The sequence below is a fragment of the Lontra canadensis genome, unplaced genomic scaffold (assembly GCF_010015895.1).
Source record: "Lontra canadensis isolate GAN:19392208 unplaced genomic scaffold, GSC_riverotter_1.0 scaffold1, whole genome shotgun sequence".
NCBI lineage: Eukaryota > Metazoa > Chordata > Mammalia > Carnivora > Mustelidae > Lontra > Lontra canadensis.
The window spans coordinates 66,182,393-66,204,889 of NW_022630995.1; the positions used below are offsets into that span (position 1 = coordinate 66,182,393).

The 22,497-nt window shown below is 55.7% G+C and overlaps 1 protein-coding gene across 5 annotated transcripts in view; it reads left to right on the top strand.

The window, feature by feature from the left end:
- Positions 1-22,497, top strand: part of ZFYVE28 (zinc finger FYVE-type containing 28) — a 106,033-nt gene that overhangs the window by 52,821 nt on the left and 30,715 nt on the right. For 2 of the 5 annotated variants that reach the window (XM_032856248.1, XM_032856218.1), the window contains exons 2-6: positions 697-837; positions 9,072-9,209; positions 11,009-11,211; positions 12,790-12,879; positions 14,693-14,782. In XM_032856248.1, coding sequence (XP_032712139.1) covers positions 697-837; positions 9,072-9,209; positions 11,009-11,211; positions 12,790-12,879; positions 14,693-14,782 — 662 coding nt within the window. Of the gene's footprint in view, positions 1-696; positions 838-9,071; positions 9,210-11,008; positions 11,212-12,789; positions 12,880-14,692; positions 14,783-14,896; positions 15,032-20,515; positions 20,599-22,497 lie in introns of those variants that run through there. The other 3 variants (XR_004382541.1, XM_032856238.1, XM_032856224.1) reach the window with 3 other exon arrangements.

Below are 22,497 nucleotides of genomic sequence, written 5' to 3' on the forward strand. Positions count from 1 at the left end.
GGTGTGTGAGGGGAAGAGGTGGTATGTGAAGGGAGTGGGCTGGAGTGTGGGGTAAGTGGGCTGGTGTGTGAGGAGTAGGTGGGTGTGAGGGGAGCAGGCAGGTAGGAGGGAGTGGGCTGGTGTATGAGGGGAGGGGGCGGGGGGGGCGGGAGCACACCAGGGAGCGGAGTCAGGACAGTCCACAGTCCAGTCAGGGGAGCAGGGAACCAGGGTTTTGCTTGAAGTGGGGTGTGGGAGGCAAGCCCCTGAGGAAGGGGCTTCCTGCCACAGAGCACTGGCATTTTCTGGTGTTATGGGAACCGGGCTGAGGTACTAGAAGATTCTAGAGGGTAGAACCGGTAAGCAACCATTGATGGGTCTTCATTAGAGGCAGTTGTGCTGTGTTGGTCTGGGCCACTTCCCTCCCGGGGCGTCTGTAGTTTCCTTTCAGGGATGCATACTGCTTATTCAGAGCTGATCCCATTATGCCCCTGCCACCTGGACCCAACTTGGACCCCACTGTCCCTGAGCCCCGCATCTGAGTCTTCCTACCATTGGGCACTTCGGCTGGGACATTGGGCTTCCCTACAGAGGGGCCGTCCCCTGGGCCCCGCCGCCAGGGTGGCCTGCTGAGAAGTTGGGGGGGTTCAGGCCGGGTGTGGGGCTCCCTGTGAGGGCTGAGGCTCCCATTGACACCCATCCTGCTGTCCCCCACAGAGGTCGGACCCGCAGCTGCTTGCCCAGTTCTACTATGCGGACGAGGAGCTAAACCAGGTGGCCGCCGAGCTGGACAGTCTGGACGGGCGGAAGGACCCCCAGCGGTGCACGCTGCTTGTCAGCCAGTTCCGCTCCTGCCAGGTGAGTGCACCTGGGCCCACAGGGCCTGTTGCAGGGGGACCGAGGCTTTGTCACTGGCTCATGTGCAGTGAGCACACGTCAGGGTGGCCTGGGAGTGGTGCCGGGCAACCCTGGGTCCAGCTGCACCCGAGCTGTGTGGAGAGCCAGGTGATGAGCGCAGCTGGCACAGGGCACCTTGCAGGCAGATATTGGGAAGGCGGGATGAGCGGGAGCCAGCAGGGTCTCGGACAGGGTGCTGCTAGCGCAGGACCGGGCTGGGCTGTGGGGGTCCCACATAGAGATGGGGTTCGGGGTCTCGGGGGGTTGCACGGTTCAGCACCAGCCCTGGAAATGATGCTAGAAATGTCTTCCCGGTTGAGCCTATGACCCGTGTGAGAGTCTAAGGCGTGATGTGGTTTTGTCAAGGGACAGTCAAGGCCTTTCACAAAGTTCCTGAACGTCTTGGTGTATTCTACCTACAAGTGTGGCTGGTTCTCTCTGGCCTGGGAGAGGAACTGGGGTTGTGCTTTCCAGATCACAAGGAGCGTGGGATGCCATGGGGAGGGAGGCCGCAGAAGCCAGCACCCCACTGCGGGTTTTAAGCTGTGGGAGTCAGACAGGGATTTTGGTGGGAGGAGCAGGTCCTAGTTGGCCCTAGGATGACCAGGAGGCCCTCCCCACTTCTGGGGGACTGGAGGGGCCAGAAGGGTCTCTGGACTTGCCAGGCCATCAATGCTCTCCCTTTCCCACCAGAGGATCTCATTCCTTGTGCTTGCAACACACTGACCTTGCAGCTGGAAGACCTCCTTCCAGCATCCCCACCTGTGCCCCTGCCTGTGCCCCCACCCCTGCCTATGCCCCTGCCTGCCCCTGCCTATGCCCCCCACCCCTGCCTTCCCCTGCCTGCACCCTTGCCTTCCCAGCCCCCAGCCCCATGCCCCTGCCCGAGCCCTGCCTGCCCCACCGCAGCTCTGTGCCCCCTGCAGTGGACTGGCCAGTTCACAGGCTGATGTAATTGCAGGTTATGCAAACTGGGTGCTTCGAGGAGCCTCAACTGGGCACAAACTGGAGAGGAAAACTGCTCTGGAATTAGGCGTGGACAAGGCAACTCTAAGGGGGTCGAGAAACAAGTCCCAAAAAGCTAGAAGGATCTTGCACAGGCATCTTTAATTTCTCACTGCTCTCTTAACGCTCCTGTGTCAGGGTCCCAGGACCAGCCCAGGTCCGCTGACTCCCTAGGAGGACACAGGGGACGTAGCAGGTAGTCGTGCTCACAGCCGGGGGTTTATCCCGATGAACACAGACGAGGCAAAATCAGCGAAGGGAACAGGTACAGGGTGGGGGGCTTTGGGAGACGAAGTTCAGAGGAAACAGGCGCCAGCTGCCAGCATCCTCTCCCCGGGAGTCAGGTGGGACACGCTCTGTTCCCAGCAGCGCCATGTGACAACACGTGTGGGGTCCCGTCTCCCGGGGAAGCTCATGAGAGACGCGGAGTAGGGCTCTCGCCCAGGCTGGTCTCGCAGGCCCCTCTCCCTGGCTCAGCCCCAACTGCAGACCCCCAGGAGGAAGGGGTGTTGGCACCGACTGCAGTGTGGGTGTGGACAGAATGGGTAGCTGGGAAGGCCCCCACAGGCCAGGAGCCCAGATCCCTGCCCAGGGCCGGCGCTGCATGGGCCTCTCGGAGGACAGCATGGGCCTGCGGTGGAGCCCCCGACATAGGACAGCACAGTGAGAAATCGTGGCCACGCGTCCCGGGCCATGGAGAGCGGAGTCAGCAGGGATGCCGTCCTGTACATGCTACAACTTTATAAACACAACTCACAGTAACATATTTGTTTTACTGGCCCCTTCTAGGCTATGGCCTGTGTAAGGGCTCCTGGCTAGTGAATTTCTACAAAGCTCAGGCATCTCAGTTGGAAAGTGTCTTCACTTCTAACGTGTGTCTTGAAACAACACATTTTGTCTTTTCTGCTTCTGACACCTGCTCCACGTTCTATTCCCATGGCGATGCTGGGTTGTTTCTGTGATTGAGTGTTCATTCATTCATTCATTCATTCAATAGCAGTCACTTGAAGACCGTCTGCCTCTGTGCAGAGGGTGGGCAGTGCCCCAGAAGTGAGGTGGGCATGGAGGGGGCAGGCCTCTGGGATCCCTGTAATCTGGGCTGCTGCTCGTACACAGGCCCGTGTGCCGTTTCGCGCGGAGTCTGGGGACCTGCAGTTAAGATGCGGAGCTCTGACAGGTCAGAGGCACTGCCATCCCAGGAGGGTTACTGAGGCCAGATTTAGGGGCCCCAGGCTCCTGACGTGCTGGGCACCTGTGAGTCTGTCCCGGGCAGCATGTGGCTGCCACTGCCAAGCACTGGGAGACCGCGACTTTCTGAGCTTCGGGGCTGGTGGCTCAGCACTGCCAGTGAACCTCTCCTTGTCCCACTGTTGGCTGTGACCCTAGCCTTGGTGACAGATCCCTGAGTCTTCTAGTCTGAGTGTCTGGGGACATCTCGGGGCCCCATCAGCCCAAGTACAGCCCTTGGCTGGGCCTGGGGCGTCTGTGTGGAGTTTGCTTTGCGGCTCAGTCTTCCAGGGCCCCTGGAAGGGCCTGCATGCAGGTCTCTGGCTGGCTCCCATTCTGTTCTGTCTGAGGCAGTGCTCCTGGCTTGAGGGTGGGCCTACACTCCGGGAGCCCAGTCCTTCTGGCCTGGGAGCTTTGTCTTCCACAGGGCATGGGGGCGGGTCTCCACAATGGTCCTCTGGGTGATGGCCTCACCTCTTAATTCCTGCTGGGAAGTCTGATTCCTCTCACCAGTGAGTCTTGGGGGCCTCATGCACCCCAAGTCCTTGGGGTGTGGTATGTCAAACCTTTCTGCCCCATAATGGGTCTTTTAGGTAGAGTGTCCAGGCAAGTGCCAGGTACAGAATAGATGGTCAAAGAACAGGAGACTCCTTTTCTCTTCTCACAAGAGCGATGCTGTGAGAAGCACGTGGGCTGGGTTTATAAGGAGCAGCAGGAACCAGCTCTCTGCAGGTGACATGCAGGGCAAGGGGGGGCGAGGAAGTGAGGGGCTGGGAGTTGGTGAGGTGGAGAAGGCCCGGGACCCACACAGCGGTTCCACCTCATTGGCTCTAATCTTAGAAGGAGTCAGAGTCCTTCATTTTCACCTAAATTACCTTTTACTTTGTGAAGATTGTGGACTGGGGCATAGTGAGTGTGCGGGTGGATTTCTGACGACATTTGCATGTCTGTGTTCTTTTTGGCTTTAGAAACCATAAAGGATTAGAAATTGCAGCTCAGTAGGATGAAATGAATCCTGGATTGTTGTGATGGGCTGAATTGTGTCCCCCCCAAATTCACACATTCAGGTCCTAACCACAATCTTTAAAGACATAATTAAGGTAAAATGAGGTCAATAGCATGGGTCCTGATCCCATCTGACCAGTGTCATTGTAAGAAGAGGAGATTAGGTCACAGAATGCAGAGGGACAATCATGTGAGGACGGGGGAGAGGACCGTCTACAAGCCCAGGAGGGTGGACTCAGAGGGAACCCGCCCCCTTGCTCCTGGGTCTCTCAACCCACCCACCTCCACCTGCTGCTCAGAACCAACCTACCTGCACCTGGGTTTCAGAACCCCGCCCACCTGCACATGCATCTCATCTCGGAAGCGCCCACCTGTACCTGTGCTGCTGAACCTGGCAACCCGCACCAGGGTCTCGGACTCCTGGCCTCCAGACCTGTGAGGAATACACTTGGAACTGCCAGGTGTGGTGCTGTTATGGTGGCCCCAGGCACGAATGCAGCGAGATTTGGATATCGTGGCGCAGATGGGCTGAATTTGTCCTGGGTAGGATTCTGGCATCATCATAGACCTGTTTTTCCTAAGCCACACTGTAACTTTTGCCATCAAGTGAGTATAATTTCAGATGTTTCAGTGAAGAATGTTAAATGGCAAAATGTGCGGATCTTGTGCCCAAGTGTAGCTAGTTGGGTCATGGTGGTCATGGAGGTGCCTTGCTGTAGGTCTGTGATGTGAACGGAGCCGCACCTGGCAAGGGACACCCTCGAACTTCCCTGTGCTGGAAGGGACCGGTGCCCACCGTGGCAGAAGGGGGTTCTTGGGGAGAGAGGGGTCTCTGGTGTGCCCTGACTGCACACTCTAGCCTCCTGTCTGGTGTGTGCTACACCTGGGGACTGGTGTGACTACAAGTCTGCATTTGGGGTCCCAAGAGCTGTGCCCAAGAGGCACTGAGACCAGGGGACCCCAGGGGGCTTCTTGCCAAGGCAGAGAGAGCTCCTCACAGCTCTTGAATTCTTTTTTTTTTCTTTTTAAGATTTTATTTATTTGAGAGAGAGAGAGAGAGAGACAGTGATCACAAGTAGGCAGAGAGGCAGTCAGAGAGAGAGGGGGAAGCAGGCTCCCTGCTGAGCACAGAGCCCAATGTGGGGCTTGATCCCAGGACCCCGAGATCATGACCTGAGCCGAAGGCAGAGGCCTTAACCCACTGATCCACCCTGGCGCCCCAGCTCTTGAATTCTTTGAATTGTTTCCATATTGACTTTTGAGAGTTCTTTATTATGGACACCAGCCTTCATCTGTTTATGATTTACATTATTTTCTCCCAGTCTGTGGCTTGTCTTTTCATTCTCTGCCTAGTTTTTTAAAGGACATAAGTTTTAGATTTTGATGAAGTCCAGTTTACCCTTTTTTCCCTTTGTAGGTCATGCTTTTGGTATCCTGTCCAAGAATCTTGGTCATCAGATCAAGAACCCAAGGTCATCAGATTGTCCCCTGTGTTTTCCTTTAGAAGTTCTATAGTTTCAGGCTTTACATTGAGTTCTGTGATGCATGGTGACTTACTGTCGGTATATAGTGTGAGGATTGGACACATGTTTTTGTGTTTTTTTTACAAATGAATTTTCTGTTGTTCTAGTATCATGTGTTGAGAAGACTATACCCTTTCTCCACTGAAAAGTGTTACTGCACCTTTGGGAAAATCAGGTCTCCACATGAGTGGGGGTCTATATTCGGGCTCTCTGTTCTGTTCCCTCAATCTGTCTTCAGGCCAGTACCATGCTGTCTTGATCATGGCAGCTCTATCCTGTGTCTTAGAATCCCGTGGTGTCAGATCTCCAGCGTTTCTATTTCAAAGGTGTCGTGGCTGTTCTAAGTTCTTTGCTTTTCTGTATGGAATTTAGAAACTGCTAGTAGAGGTCTATAAAAAAGCCCGCTGAGCAGTAATGCACTGAGTCTGTAGGTCAGTACTGGGGAAAGCATGCAGTTTTCCCCACTCAGCATGGTACTAGCTGTCACAGGCTTTTCCCAGACATGCGCTATTGGGCGGAGTGGGGCTCCTCGGATTCATGGCTACTCAGGGCTGGAAAGACGGAACTCTGCTGCCTTCTGACGCACACTCTTCCAGTGAGAAAGCCGGGGTCACCCTTATCTTTGTTCTGCGTGGGTAGCGTCTTTTTGTCTTACTACTTGTAAGGCCTTTTTTTAATTGGTTTCTATCCATTTCGTCATGCTGCGATTTGGTATAATTTTCTTCGTGTTTCTTGCCCTTTGGGTTCATTGATCTTCTTGGACCTTGTGTTTATAGTTGTCATTAAATTGGACAAAAACTGGCCATAATTCCTTCAAATCTTTTTCCCATCCCACTCCTTCTCTTGGGTCAAGCATGATATGTCTGACATCCTGAAGTCTCATTTCTTTCTTGGGCTCATTGGAGAGTTTCAGTTACTTCGTGTTCAAGTTTATTGTTCTTTTCTTCTGAAATGTCTGATCTGGGTTGAATCTTATCCGGTGTGTTTTTTTTCAGCTCAGATATTGTAATTTTCATCTCAAGATCAGCTTGGGTCCTATTTATGTCTTCACGGTCTCAGCTAACTTTTGGAACACATGGGAGTCACATGTAAGGGCCATCTCCGTGTCCTCCGATGGCCACTGTGCCACCTGCCTCAGCTAGGCTTGATTTTTCTTTTTATCATGTGTCATATTTTCTTTAATTTTTTGAAAGCCTGTTTTTTTTTTTTTTATTGAATGCCTAATGTTGTGAATCTGGTCCTTCTGGGAGCTGAATATTTTTGTATTCCTATAAGTCTCTTTGACCTTAGTTTTGTAATGCAGTTTGGTTATTTATAAATGGTCTGGTCCTCTTGGATCCTGTTTTTTAAGATGTTAGGTGGGGACAGAGCTGAGTTCAGTTTGGGGCTAACCACCTTCCCCATGGAGGCAACACACTTTGGGTGTTCTGCCCAGCACCCTGTGAACAGTGCTCCGAACTCTGGCCACAGCTCCTGTATGGCGCCTGTACTCCCTTCCTGGTCTTGCCGGCCTGTGTCCGTCCCCTGCTCTCAGGTCTGCAGGTGTGGTCAGTGACTTCTGGACAGCTCTCGCTCCTCTCGATTCTAACTATCCTGATCCCCCAGACGCTCAGCTCTTCTCTTCAGTGAGGGCGTTTGCTGGGTCCCGCTGGGGTACCCTCTCTCCGGACCGGGACCTGAAGGGTCGCTCTGGGCCATGAGCCACCTGGTCACAGCTCTCGCCTTGCTTATTTCTCTTCCCTTGGGGCCACTTGGCTGTGTGATGGCTAGTGTCTTAAGAACCACTGTCTTATTTTCCCCATGACTGTGGTCATCGATTTGGTTCCTGTTGCTCTGCATTGGCTGGAATCAGAGGTCCCCGCAGATGTTTGCTGGGTACTGGGGACCCGACGGAAAAGAGGAGCCCTGCCCTTGCCCTTGGGCGCTGGTGTCCTGACGGACCAGGCAGGATGCACAGTAGATGCAAGCGTCACGTGGGAGGTCAGAGCCCTGGCTCTTCCTGGGAGCTGATATTGACTGGGCGCTCCCAGCTTTGAGGTTGCTGACTGTTCATTAGTTTGTTGAATCATAAGAAAGGGGCCTTTCTGCCCAGAAAGCATTTTAAAAAGAACTCATGGTACTACTGCTTGATGCTGGTCAAATTTTATTCTGATTTTTTGTGTTGTCAGAGCTCAGGGCGCTGACGTTTTACATTAGCAATGTCATGCTTCCCACTTGTGGGGACTGTTTGTATCTGCTTCCTAACAGAAATGAAAGTCGAGCCTCAGAGGGCAGAAAGGAGGGGTGTTGAGATATAAAATCTCTAAGGGCAAGAGCATCAGCTAGAGCCATCTTTCTGGAAAGCTATTCGCTGGGCTGTAACCTGAGCCCATAACTGTATGGGCACTCTTGACTCTTGGAAACGTGTGGATCCTAAGGAAGTCACTGACCACACCGACATCACACAGTGCAGCCGTGACCATGACTCCAGCACTGCTTCTGGCAGTGGAGATTTAGAGATGCCAACTGTGGCCGGCAGACTGGAAATGGCTGCTGCTGGGTGTTACAGATTGGAGCTCATACCCGCCTGACAGCCTGGGGACTGGGAATCGTGGTGTCCTTTTCTGGGCTGCCTGGAGGACCAGAGAAGTTAGGCAGCCTGTCCCTGGTCACAGAGCTGTGAGGGGAGGAGTGAGAATCTCCACCGCCAGAAGGCAGGGAGCACCTCTTCCTTGCAGCCTCACTGATCTGCTGGTTCCAGAGGAGTCGAGGTATTGCAGCCCAGATGGAGTCGGGCCATTTGTGCTGGCCTGCTCCATCTATGCAGGAGTAAACCGAGGTCCAGAGAGGGTGGCGGCTTTGCCTGGCCTGACTGCGGAGGCTCCTGTGGTCACCGTGCTCGGCGAGGCCCTTGTCTTCACACAGGAGGGGTCTGGAGCACTGTGTGGCAGGTCTGAGAAGGCCAGTTTTGCCACTGGTACTCTTCCCTGACAGCAGGGGGTCTTGTCTGTGCTGTGACCACGCCCAGGATGACAGGGTGCCTGATGTCAACAGAAGCAGGACAGCCAGCCGGTGGTGTGCCCGCCTACCGAGCCACGCTGCTCCTCCCGCTCTGTTGTAAGAGGGTCACATGCAGGTGTTCAGAGAGCTGTCCAGGGACAGTCCTCATGGCTCCGACTGCAGGGAGCCTGCCTATGGGTCGGCAGCCGCGTGTGGGCTCCGTGAGTGTGAGCAGCGGGACCGGGCAGGCAGGGGGACCTGGATGTTTATTCTCAATGCTCCTGGAGCATTTGAACGTTGGGTAGCCATCACAGAGCGAGCAGGGGTGTGTTACCGTATCAGCCTCGTAAGCTTCAAGAATAGCATCGTGCCCCATCTGTGTCTCGTATTTTCCAAGCAGCCTGACAGCCACCAGCGGCAGCGTGTCTCAGCATAGTCTCTCCGATTCTGTTTCAGGACAACGTGTTAAACATCATTAACCAGATCATGGACGTGTGCATTCCCCAGGACCGGGCCCCGCGGGATTTCTGCGTCAAGTTCCCTGAGGAAATCCGGCACGACAACCTGGCAGGCCAGCTGTGGTTCGGTGCCGAGGTAGCGGGCACCGCCTGGGTCTAGGGTCGCAGTGTGGGGCGCTGTGCAGTTCCCCTGTGTGTGCACTTGCAGTGGTTAGGGACCTGGGGTCACCCCTGCAAGGGGTCAGAACCCACTGCTGGGGATTACTGACAGTGCGTTCTGAGCCTAGAAGGACTACTTTGAGGGTCTGGGAAAGCCCTGAGACTGCTCCCCAGATCTACACATGCGAACACAGACATGAAGCTTCGTGAGCAATTTCTGGGAGGTTCTTGGGCCCCCAGATGTGAGGGCCCACACGAGTTCTAGTGTCGGGAGCAGAACCTCCCTAGCCCACTGTTGGGGGACATCCTTGCCCACGGGGCTGGGAGCTGCACTCAAGGCCTGGCTGGAGCCACCCCTCACCCACCCCTCACACCTCCTTCCTTGTCTCTCATTGTGGGGACTGCAGCCTGAGAGGAGGGTGGCTACCCTGTGGGACAGGACCCGTCTTGCCCCAGTTGTTGCCCGTGCCCCACCTTGCCACCCCTCCCTGGGCCATGCTGAGGTTTGTAGCCTGATGCCGGTGAGTCCCTGGGATACGGCATCTTCCTCCGGCACTGCCTGGCCTTGGGCCCCCTGCCCACTGCCCCACTGCTCTGACCCCCTGGATGGGAGGACATCCTTGTCCATGCTCTGATTGGTGTGGCGTGTCCCAGGCAAGCTGTCCCACTGCCTGGTCTCAGAGTGGGTCCCAGGGACAGGGACAGCTATGTAGCCTGGATATGAGGCAGGCCCCATGCCCAGGGATACTCAGGGCGCCGTCTCCCCAGTGCGGGCCGGCCCCGGGGTGAGCCAGCTCCACGCGCACCTCCGGAGGTGGGGGTAGGAAATCAGTGATGCTGAGCCCCGCCCCCAGGAAAGTGCTTCTTGCCCCGGCTCGTCTCTGGGTCACTGCTGACGGGGTTCGCGGTTGACTGTGCAGGCCTGAGGAGGGCAGGGGGCCCCACCTCACTATAGCCCCACATGGGGATTGCATGGCTACCCCTCAGCCAGGACCTGGGTCTGATAAGCACCCGTGTCCCTGGACAGGTGAAACACGCCGGGGTGATGCACACAGCCCACTTGGCCTGTGGTCTCTCCCCGCCCGCCCAGTATAGGCATGGGTGGGTCTGTGGGCACAGAGGGACCCTCTGTATTGCCCAGCAGCTGGGAGTCCCACAGTGATGAGTCTTAGCTCAGCAGAAGGTCAGTGAGTGTTTGTGGAAGTGAGGTGTCTTTACTTGCTAGGAAGGTCAGTGGTCTCGGGGAGCATGGTTAGCCCCGAGGGCCTCGTGCCTGAAGTGCTGCCCCGAACATGGTGTTGGGGCACCCCTGGGCACCCAGCTGTGGGCTGGGCGGGAGGGGACAGGCGTCGCCAGACTGGGCCCTGAGCATGAAACCCCATACCCCAGAGTCCTGGTCGGGCTTCCCCTCCCTCTGGGTCCGTGTGCAGCCCCTCACAGGGAGTGTACTTGTCAGCATGGACTTCTTGGGGTCTGGGTTTGATAGAGACCAGGAGGGAGCAGGTGCAGCATCTTGAGACGCTTGTCCCAGGATGTGAGGTAGGGTATTTCCAGGAGAGGAGCCTCAGGGAGGGGTCTTGGGGATGACAGTGCACCCCAGACTGTGCCCGCTGCCCTGCCTCCCTGTCCCACTGTCCTCAGGGCTGGCCGTTAGAGCGCCCGCTCTCTGCAGATTGGAGGGGGAACCCCCGCCAGTGGGACTCCAGGGCCCCCCCCCGGAACCAATGTTGATGCCTGTCCCCCCGGGCCACTCCGGACCCGTGTTGTCACCCTCAGTGCCTGGCCGCTGGCTCCATCATCATGAACCGTGAGCTGGAGAGCATGGCCATGCGCCCACTGGCCAAGGAGCTGACCCGCAGCCTGGAGGACGTGCGGGGTGCCCTCCGAGACCAGGCGCTGCGCGACCTCCACACCTACACGGAGAAGATGCGGGAGGCGCTGAGACACTTCGATGTCCTGTTTGCCGAGTTCGAGCTGAGGTGACTCTGAGGCCTTTGCCTCCTGTGTCTGGGGGGACATCAGCCCCACCGCACCAGTCACGATGTTTCCCATGGGACGGATGTGCGGAGCGGGGAGCCGGGGCGGGTTCAGGGCCGGCGGTCTGTGTAGTGAGCCCTGGACCCACGAGGCAGGGGTATGGGGGTCAGGCTGGGTGACCTTTCCAGGGGTCCAGCCCACTCCCTCTGCCTCTCCCCAATGCACCCCAGCACGAAAGAGCCGGGAGGCGCCTGCCCGTAGCAGTCACCGGGAGTGGACATGCCAGCCTCCACCTGTGCCGCCGCCTGATGCTCTGCTGCTCCCCTCCCACCTCGCCTCCTGCCTCACCTCCCGCTTCGCTTCCCGCCTGCTTCCTGCCTCTGACCTCCTGCCTCTGGCTCTCACCTCTGCCTCCTGCCTCGCCTCCTGTCTGTGCCTGGGCTCACCGTGCGGGGCTTGGTGTTCGCAAGCTGCCCCCTTCACCCCATCTGTTCATCCGTCCCTGCACAAACACCCCGAGCATCACCTCCACTCACCTCCATGTGCTCAGACTCCGGACACAGTGGAGCAAGGGAGGAGTGGCCGTCGCTCCTCGATGTGGGGACTTCAGCTCCCTGGGGTGTGGGCAAGGGCACCTCCCCAGGTTTGGATTGCACGACACCCTCCATCACCACCCATCTGGTGCCCCACCCATGTCCTCCTGCCTGCTGCTGTCCCCAGCCTGGGGAGCCAAGGCAGAGCCCTCCCCCACTCTCCATCTAGTGCCTCCCTCCACCCCCGACCCCCGCCAGGCTGCACTCATCTGCTCCTTCCCTGGAGGACACAAGCAGGGTCTGGGGGACTCCTCACACCCAGGACTGGGGGGCAGGCACGCCACCAGCTCCCACAGATGCGGAGACGATCACGGTTAGGTGTGAAAAAGTGGGACCCCAAATCCCCATCCATGGAGGTCCCAGTTAGCACAAATTGTCCATCGTGTAAGCCGGCAAGTGAAAGACCGTGCCCTCCGGGAGGCGGGAGCACAGACTGTGGTTTTCCTTCTGTATCCTTTTCTGGCTTCCCCAGGTCCCAAAGAAACTTTTATAACAGGAGAAAATCGGGGCTGGGAAGTTAGGAGCAAAGAGACGTGTCCTTACCTGGGGAGGGGTGGGACAAGGTATCTCTTGCCTGGGAGGCCCCTATGCCCCACCCAGTGTGACCACCCCCACCCTGCGGTCTTCTCCCACCTGCACGTGCATCCATCCACTCGCACACTCACGAAGGCTGGCACCCAGTCAGGGACATCACAGAGCAGGCAGTGCCATGCCGAGGGTGCGCAGAGCCCAGGAAGGGGAGGGCCATGGTTTCAGGTGGGACAAGGCCAGGGTTGAGGGGGACCAGGCGGGGCAGGGCGGGGGGCGCAGGAGGTGCTAGACTAGGCCCCACCCTGGAGGAGGCTTGATTTCAGACACAAATGGTCAGGCCTCACGCCGGAAGCTGCTCATGTCTGAGGCATGTTTGGCTTTCATCTGAGATGTCGTTCTTTTTGGGGGGACACTTGGGTGGTGGGGCAGCGCTCACCTCCCTGGCTGTGTCTGCAGCTACGTCTCAGCCATGGTGCCTGTGAAGTCCCCCAGGGAGTACTACGTGCAGCAGGAGGTCATCGTGCTGTTCTGTGAGACCGTGGAGAGGTGAGGCCACCCCTGACTGCCACAGGGTCCTGCTCCTCCCTGGGGCAGCTGCAGGGACAGGGATACCTCCAGCTACCTTCCCCTTCCAAGTCCACCTTCCCCTGGTAAGCACACCTACAGCCTCCTTCCTCTGCTGCACCATCCCTTCCTCTGGGCCCAGAGGGCTCTCCTGCCAGGGACTTCCCTGGTAGAGCCCTGGAGCAGCCCCACAAGGCAGCACAGAGAGCTGGACGCCTCACCTCCTTGCCTTCCTCACCTCTACACCTCTGTACCCTGCACACCTCCATCCCTTCCTAACCTCCACACCTCCTCAACTCCCCACCTCCTCACTGCCTCACCTCCACACCTCCATCCCTTCCTAACCTCCACGCCTCCTCAACTCCTCACCTCCTCAGCTCCCCAACTCCTCACCTCCACACCTCCTCATCTCCTTGCCTCCACACCTCCTCACCTCTACACCTCCTCAACTCCTCACCTCTACACCTCCTCAACTCCTCACCTCTACACCTCCTCACCTCCATACCTCCTCACCTCCTCACCTCCACACCTTCATCCCTTCCTGACCTCTTCACCTCCACACCTCCTCCACACCTTCCTCACCTCCTCACCTCCACAACTTCCTCACTTCTCACCTCCACACCTCCCTGCCTTCCTGACCTCCTCACCTCCACAAATTCTTCACCTCCACACCTTCCTCACGTCCTCACCTCTACAACTTGCTCACCTCTACAACTTCCTCACCTCTACCTTCCTTACCTCCTCACCTTCACACCTCCATGACTTCCTGATCTCTATACCTCCACACCTCCTCACCTCCACACCTCCTCACCTTTCTGACTTCTATACCTCCACACCTCCTCACTTTCATGCCTTCCTCACTTCCACACCTTCCTCACCTTCATGCCATACCTCCATACCTATACCTCCTCACCTTCCTTACCTCCCCACCATCCTCATCTCTATACCTCCTCACCCCCTCACCCTCATCCTCCTCTCCCCACCTTCTCATTTCCTTACCTCCACAGGCCAGGATGGAGCCCCTGCTGGGTTGGAGGTCTCCTGAACAAGGTTTTGCAGAGTGAAACATCAGTATTCTTGCCATGCCTTGGACAGTAATTGAAGTCAGATCTTTGAGTGGACTTTGGGACTAAGATATAGCCTAGAATGTTTTTCTCATCTGACTAGTGCTGTGGTATTAGAGAAGTCTTGAAATTGCCTCATATCACTTTGTAATTAAAGTCATGTTATTCGCTGTTTATGTATTGAAATACATTTCAAATTGCTAAAAAATAAGATGGCAGGAAAGACCTTGTCCTTGGAACAATTGTGATGTGACTCGAGCAGTGCCAGCTCACAGAGTGTAGAGAGAGCCACTTGCATTTGCCTGGGGCGTGAGACTAAATCCAGCAGAGCGCTGTTCGTTCCTCAGGAAAGTGTTAAATTGTGTGGGGCGGTGTTTTTGTTCCACGTTTATTCTTGTCACTTGAGCTGCTTCAATTTTCTGGCTAAGCAAGCCCGTGGCAGGATGAGCTTCTGTGTTTTGTTTGCTGGACACCATCGCTGCCCCGTGGGCCCCTCAGCAAGCACACCATGCCCCTCCCCGCACCTTCCATCCCAGAAGTGGGATTGGGCAGGTGGAAAGTCAGAGAGGGGGAAGCACCAGCCACCTTTGCTCGGGCCTTCTGGAGCAGAGCGTGGCCCCTGTCACCTTCCTGGCCATCAGCTGAGCACAGACGCAGGTGTGGGTGGAGTGGGCCATGGTGGGTGTTGGGAGGGCAGGCCTTACCCTTCTTGCTCTCTGTCCCTCGGCCAGGGCCCTGGACTTCGGGTACCTGACCCAAGACATGATTGACGACTACGAACCGGCCCTCATGTTCACCATCCCCAGGTTGGCCATCGTGTGGTGAGTGTTCTCCCGCCCGGGATAGCCATTGGGCGGAAGCCTAGCAGGACTGTGGAGTGAGACAGTGCTGGGCCCCTTCTGGGTGTTGATGGCTGGCCCTTACACCCCCAACAGGTGGCTGCTAGCTGCCCGCACGGCACCAAGCAGGCCTGCTGTCGGCACTCACCAGGTGTTCTGAGGGTGAGGGAGGGACCCCCCCCCACCCTAAATAGTACGAGATGGCTGGACACCCAACACCCAATGGCACAGGTGAGATGGACAGTCACCTAACTCACAGCCCAGGGCAGGAGCTCCCCCACACCACATAGAGCCACGTGGGGGGCATGCAGGAGCAGAGTGCCCAGCCCAGGTTGTGGGAGGAGGCCCCTGGCTCCCGTGGGGGGACGTGATGGGCTTACATGAGTCATTCACAGGCTGGAGGGAGGTGGGGGGCCATGAAATGAGCCTGAGCAGGTGAAGAGCAGGTGGGGTGCTGCTGCTCTGGCAGTGGGGAGGGGGGAATGCGTGCTGAGGCAGAGCCTTCCCTACTGGGTACGGAGCATGAGCAGCGAGAGCAAGGGAACTCAGGTGCAGGCCTCCGGGGTCTTGTGGGCTTAGAGGTGTTGGCCAGCACCTGGGGTCAGGCCTTATGTTCCCCAAGGCAGGATGTGTGTGGTCAGTGGTAGAGCACTTTGAGCGTCTTGAGGCCAAGGTCAGGTCAAGGTCAGAGCCTGGGTGTTCTGGGCTCGGCCTGGGGCTGCTCGCCCACACCCTGACTCCAAGGCAGGGACCACCCTTACCTCTTGCCAGGTGAGGGGGCGTGGGGCAGGTGGTCACAGGGGGAGCCCAGTGGAGAGGCCTGTAGGTCTGGCCACTCTGGAGGGGGCCCGTGGGCAGCTGGTGTGCAGGTGTGGAGCTGGGCAGAGAGGGGACCAGAGTCCTAGGGACAGACGCTGATTGCAGATGCCGTCATCGGCAAAGCAGTCTGGGAGAGTGTGGGGTGGAAGCAGAGGCCAGGACTGGTCCAGGCACCAGCCCCCCTCTTTGGGAAATGGGGATGCAGTGGTGGGAGTGGTGGGGGGCAGGGTGGTGCAGCAGGATGAGGTCAGCTTCTGAGCCAGATGGGCTTCCCTCAAGCAAGTTGCGCTGCGTGTAGAAGGCGTGTGGGGCCAGCAGGGACGCTGGAGGTCAAATGTCCAAGAGATGCCAGGTACAGAGGCTCAGGGGAGACACCACGTGCAGAGGGTTGGGGGAGGGAGAGCTGGGAAGAGGGGTCGGGACTCAGGGAAGCTTGAGCATCTCTCCTTGACCTGACTGTGTCCTTGGAGCTGCCTTCCGTGGCGGTCTCGCTACCAGAACCCCCAACCTCCACCCCTTCCTTCTGTGTCCCCTTCCCTGAGACAGTCTTCTCCCCGAGTTTGCCTGTCAGGGAAAGCAGGAGTGCGTCCCAGGGCCCCAGAACACACACACTTTACAGTTGCTTTAATCACTAGAGTCTGAGAGACTCTGCCTTCACCTGAAGCTGAGCGGTGCAGAGGACAGATGTCCCCTGGGGCCAGCTCCGGTGGTCTGGCCCAAAGTGACCCCTTGGTGGGCCAGGTAATTTTGTTATATCGTTATTTGCTTTCTTGGCAGTGGCTCTCTGCGGCCAAACTCATGTCCAAGACAAAGCTGCTTCAAGCTAGGGCCTTGCTTCTGTGGGCCTGGGCCCCGGGTTGGAGAGCCCCTCCCATGAGAGTGGCCTTTGTCCCTTCCCTCTGTGTCATGCTGTTCACAGCCCCTTTTCTGGTAGTGTGGAGACCCTGGCCTGGCAGTGGTTCCTTTTTTTTTTTTTTTTTTTTTTTAAGATTTTATTTATTTATTTGACAGAGATCACAAGTAGGCAGAGAGGCAGGCAGAGAGAGAGGAGGAAGCAGGCTCCCCTGCTGAGCAGAGAGCCCGATGTGGGGCTCGATCCCAGGCCCCTGAGATCATGACCTGAGCTGAAGGCAGAACTTTAACCTGCTGAGCCAGCCAGGCACCCCCTATGTTCTTTTCTAAAATGCCTTGGCGAGTGCCTTGAAGCTCAGGATCCAGTGCCCCCAGCTCTGAGCCCGCGGCTGGGATTTCATCATGCTGGCTGGTGGGGGGGGTTCCCACCATGCTGGAGGGGTTCCCAGGCTGGCCACCTGACTGTGCACAGGGGTGCTGGTGTGGGCACACGCTGGCCAGCCTGCCCTGTTGAGCTGTGTGGCCTCTTGAAGGCTCCCCAGCTCCATGGGGCCAGGCAGCATCTGGGACTGTGGGGACACGAAGGCCTTGTGCTGTCTTAGACGGAACCTATCCTCAGCTTCATGGAAGGGCTCAGACTCTCCCAGGCACTTTAAAAATACAACCCATTTACAATAAAGGCGAGGCATCAGACAGCCTGAGCACTTGGGCTCCAGGTTCTCACACGAGCCTGCCGAGCAAGGGCGGTCAGACTTCACCGGCCAAGCCATCAGCACTGACCCAGACCTGGTGGTCATGGGACTGTTCTCTCAGGCCTTCTCACCAAGCAGTCCCCCAAGGTCACTTTTCCCTGACCAGCATCACTGCACCCTGTGTGCCGACCGCAGCTGCCCTGTGGATATCTGACTTCTGCTCCTTCTCTGTCCCCTGGTCCTGGGAGGGAGAGTGAGGGCCCCCCGGGCTGGGCCTTTGTCCCTGTGCCCCCCTCCTGGCAACAGTGTGTGGGGGCCTCTTGGAATCCCCCAGGACAGGTGGAAAGGCTCTGAGTCACAGTGAAGGTAGGCTAGTTTTGGAGTTGGAGTGAAGGGTGCAGGGAGGCCTGCTGGGAAGTAGGAGCAGAGGCAGGGACCCAAAGCCCAGAGTTGAGGGAGCAGAGGTTCTTGGCTTGGCTGTGCCTGGAGGGAGGCCTCACGATGGCCCCAGCCCACCTCAGACCCTCTTGGGCCCTCCCTCAGAGCCAGGCTCTGCGTCTGGGGCTTTAAGGTATATGAAACTGTAACTGAAGTTCTCCATCCTATGGAAGGAGGGGTAGAGCAGTAAGCAGCTCTCCCAGAGCCTCCCCCTTCAGGGTCACTCCGGGACTTGCTGGGTCCTGTATCTGCCCAGCGAGCCTATGTTTGAGCCCCAGTTGTATACCTGCCCTGTGCTTATCCCCAGGGATGCCAGGACACCTCTGGGGCAAGTGTACAGGTAGGAGAGATAAGCAGCTGCTGTGGGTTTTTCTGGATGCTGGGGTAGGATAGGACCCTGGAGCAGAGCCCTTCTAGAGAGGACAAGAGCTGTGAGCATGAGGGGCGGGTCCCTAGTCCTGGAGCAGAACCCTGGAAGCTGGGGTGGGAGCTGGTCAGGCGGCTGCAAAGGGGTGGAGGCAGCACCTCTGGCTGGAGGGAGGAGGAGTGGGTCATGGGTCACATGCGGCAAGGAAGCCAACACTCTGGGAACAACAGCCTTCAAGGGTGACATCTGTGCTGTGGGTTCCCGGGACTCCAGGTGACTCTCAGGGAGCAGTGAGAGCAGAGGGGGATCTGGGGGTGAGGCCTCCCTGCTGCACCAGCCCCTCCTCCTGCCTCTAGGAGCTCCAGCCCCTTCCCACCCATCCTGCTCTGAGCTCTCCCAGGAAAAGCTCCCCATCAGGGTGGCATGGCATCTGTGGGCCCGTCACAGGTGAGGAGACAGGTATGGAGCGGCCGGATGGGGCCCAATCCAGCCCTGCTTGTGCTTGATGACCACTGGGCTTTGTGGCCCTGGGGAGGCCCCCCTGAGGTAGAGGCGGTAAGAGGAGCTCTGGGAGATTGGCAGGGATGGGGGGAGGGCTGGGGTGGGGGCTGGAAGCTCAGAGGCGGCTCAGGAGGAGGCTGGCCGGCCAGGTGCTGGGTGTCCATAGGGCTGGACAGGGGTTTGGTCTTGTCCATGCCCGCTCGGGTGCCAGCCCTGAAACCCTGGGCCCCACCCCCCGCACTTCACCTGTGCCCCTGGGCCAGGCCCCCAACTTAGCATCACGTCCCCGCTGGTCACTCTACTTCCTCTCTCTCATTTTCACACGCCACCCACATCCATCCTGCGGTCCTACTACCAGAATTTTCCAAAGTTGCTGCCCCATGGGGGTCTCTGGCCTCCCGTTGATTCCTTGCCCACCTGTTTCACCACCAGAATCAGCCCCCTGCCCAGCCCCTTCCCAGTCTTCCAATCTCCACACAACCTGCCTGGCCTGCAGCCCTCTTCCCACAGGTGCTCACCTCTAGCAAGGTCGCGTGTGTACTCGAGTGTGTACACTTAAAGTGTACAATGTAGTGGTTTTCAGTAAATTTACAGGCTTGTGCAGCCATCACCATTAATTTCAGAACATTTTCGTCCCCCCAAAAGGATACCCCTCCCTCCTTAGCTGTCACCTCCACCCCCTACAGTCCCGCCTGCCTAGCACCAGGAAACCCCAGATCTGTTTCTGTGTCTGTAGGTTTGCCTGTTTGTGATGTTTCATATAAATAGGATTTGTGTTATTTTCGCATCTCCCCATGTGCCTGGAAGCGCTACCCTGAGGGGTGCTCATGGCCTGTTTTCCCTCAGAGGCTTGAGCACTTGGCGGGTGGCAGCACAACTTTTGCAGAATTTGGTTGCATTGACTTGTCAGGGCACCATCTGTATTTACAAAGATTTTTACTGAAGTTTATTTTTAATCATGAAAATCTGAGGGGCTAGATATCCAGAATTAAGGGATTGTTTAAAAACAATACTCCAGGACGCCTGGGTGGCTCAGATGGTTAAGCGTCTGCCTTCGGTTCAGGTCATGGTCCCAGGGTCCTGGGATCGAGTCCTGCATCGGGCTCCCTGCTCAGTGGAGAGTCTGCTTCTCCCTCTCCATCTGCCTCTCCCCGTGCTTGTACTCTCTCTCTCTCTCTCTCAAATGAATAAATAAAATATCTAAAAAAAAACAAAACAAAAAACCAATACTCCAGGTGTTTAGGTAACATTGGTGAAAAATCCCAAAAACCCATGGAAAACATCCTTAGTGTGCTGACTATGAAATATTATACCAAACACTGTGTCTCTACTTAACATGACCTCTTGACATGATGATTATAACTTGTGTAAACAGAATCAAAGCAATAAATGTTAATTTTTTTAGTGTGGTAAAATAGACATAGCACAAAATTTACCACTTTCACCCTTTTTGAGTGTACATCAGCGGCGGTTAGCACATTCACACTGTTGAACCACCCCGACCACCGTGTCCAGAACTTTCCGATTGTCCCAAACAGAAATGCTGTTTCCACTAAATGCTAACTCTCCACTCCCTCCCCCGGCCCCCGGTACCCTCCAGTCTACTTTTTCTCTGTGAGTTTGACTCCTCTAGGGACCTCATATAAATTGATTCATTATACAATATTTGTGCTTTTGTATCTGGGTTATTTCACTGAGCATCATGTTTTCATGGTTCATCCACATGGCATGTAGGAACTTCATTCTTTAAGACTGAAGAATAGTCCATCGTATGTAATTAAATATTACTTTAAAAAAAGAAATTTCCAATAACATCCAAAAGAAAAAAAGTACTGAGGAGTAAATTTAACCAAGGAGGTGGAAAACATGTACACTGAAAATTATAGAACATTCCTGAAAATAGCTAAAGACCTAATTAAATAAAAAGATAGCCCATATTCATGGATTGGTAGGCTTGCTATAGTTAAGATGGTGCTCCTCCCCAAAGTTATATATAGATTCAGTACATTTCCTATAAAAACTACCTTGGCCTTTCTTTTTTTGCAGAAATGGAAAAGATCCTCAAATTCATATGGAAGCTTTGAATAGCCCAAACAATGTCGAAAAAGAAAAACAAAGTTGGAGGACTCGTATGTCTCGATTTCAGAATTTACTACAAAGTTATGATAATCCAAAGTGTGGTACTGTCATAAGGATAGATGAACGGAAAAAAATCAAGACAACAGAAATAAGCCAAATATCAATAGCCAACTGGTTTTTGACAAGGGGGCCACGGCCATTCAATGAGGAAGTTAGTCTCTTCAACAAATGATGCTGGAACAACTGGATGGCTGTATACAGAAGAGCAGAGTTGGGCCCTGTAATGATTAATTTTATGTGTCCACTTGTCTAGGCCATAGTACCCAGATATTTGGTCAAACACTAGTTTGGATATTGCTCTAAGCTATTTTAAAAATGAGATTAACGTTTAAATTTTGATCTTGAGTAAGGTAGCTTACCCTTCATAATGTGGGTGGGCCTCACCCAATCAGTTGAAAACCTTAAGGGAAAACAGAGTTCCCCAAGTAAGAGGGAATTCTACCTCCAGACTGTCTTCAGACTTAAGCTGCAGCATCAACTCTTCTGAGTCTCTAGGTCTCTAGCCTGCCCTCCTACTCTGCAGAGTTTGGATGTGGCCGCCATCCACAGTCATGGGAACCAGTTCCTCAAAATATCTCTCTCTCCAAAACAAATAAATAAACCCAACAAACCAACCAACCACCCAAGCTCTCCCCCTTCCCTACACACACACACACACAGACACACACGCTATATTTTTTCTATTTCTCTGGAGAACTCTGACTAGTACAGGAGGTAAATCTTCACATTCCCTGGCTTGGCAGTAGATTCTTAGATTTGATACAAAAAGCACGAGTGACAAATGAAGAGATAGGTAAATTGAACTTCATCAAAATTAAAAACTTTTGTGCATTAAAGGACATTATGAAACAGTGAAAAGGTGACTTGAAGAATGGGAGTGGGGACTCAGATTTCCTCTCAGGCTGGGCATCTGCCTGGTGCCCACTCTAGCCAGCCACCCACCCCTGACTCTGAGTGTGCCCAGCAGCCCCTTCTCCCTCCATCTCTGCCAGGCTTAGCCCTGGGGGCTGCCTTGCCCTCCTCAGCAGTGGCAGGAGCACCGGCCTCTGTGGCCTGGGATGGTCCTGTGCTGGGAGCCCTCCTAAGTACTGGTTTTGTTTCTGAGTCTCCAGACCAGCCAGTCAGCCCCGGGCCTTGTTCTCAGGGCACTGATGGGGCAGCCAGTGACCTCCCTGGGACCCAGGAGCAGAGTCAGGCTCCCTTCCTGCCCCCTTTGCTGCTTTCTGAAGGACAAGATTGCCAGGAAGCCCGGGCAGGGCCCCTTTTCACGGCCTTTGTGCCGAGAACACTGACTCAACCATGAAGTTAAGGTTCTATACTGGGAAGTTGTCCCCCAACTACTGTTAATTTAACTGGAACTGTCAGCTTGTGTCAGACCCATAAAACATGCTGGAAGGAATGGAAGGCTGGCCAGGTTGTCCTCTGCCCTCCGTCCAGACCTGTGTCCAGGACACAGCTGCTCCTGGCAGCCCCAACCCTCCAGCTGCCAGAGGAGGTAGCACAGCCCATGATTTTCCTGTGACTTTTGAATCTTCCTTTGTGCATGTGGAATCTAACCTTTTTAAGGGAAAACAGTACATTCGGTTTTACCAGTTTCTCTCCCTGTACTGGACGCGTTCTTAAGCCAATGAGGACTCCATGTTGAGTGGTGATAACCTGACCCCAGTGCAGCGATGAGATTGTGTTCATTTGCAGAGAGAGACTCGGGGGCAGTTCTTCATTCATGCAAACAAATCTGCGAGTCCCTCCCCTGTGCTCTGACAAGGACACAAGGAGCAGTCACTGTGTGTGGGGGTTCATTCCCTGGGTGGCCCCTCGATGTGAGCTGTCTGGTCTTGGGGCCCCAGGAGGAGGTACTCCCAGAAGGGTCCTCCAGGGACAGTCCTGCT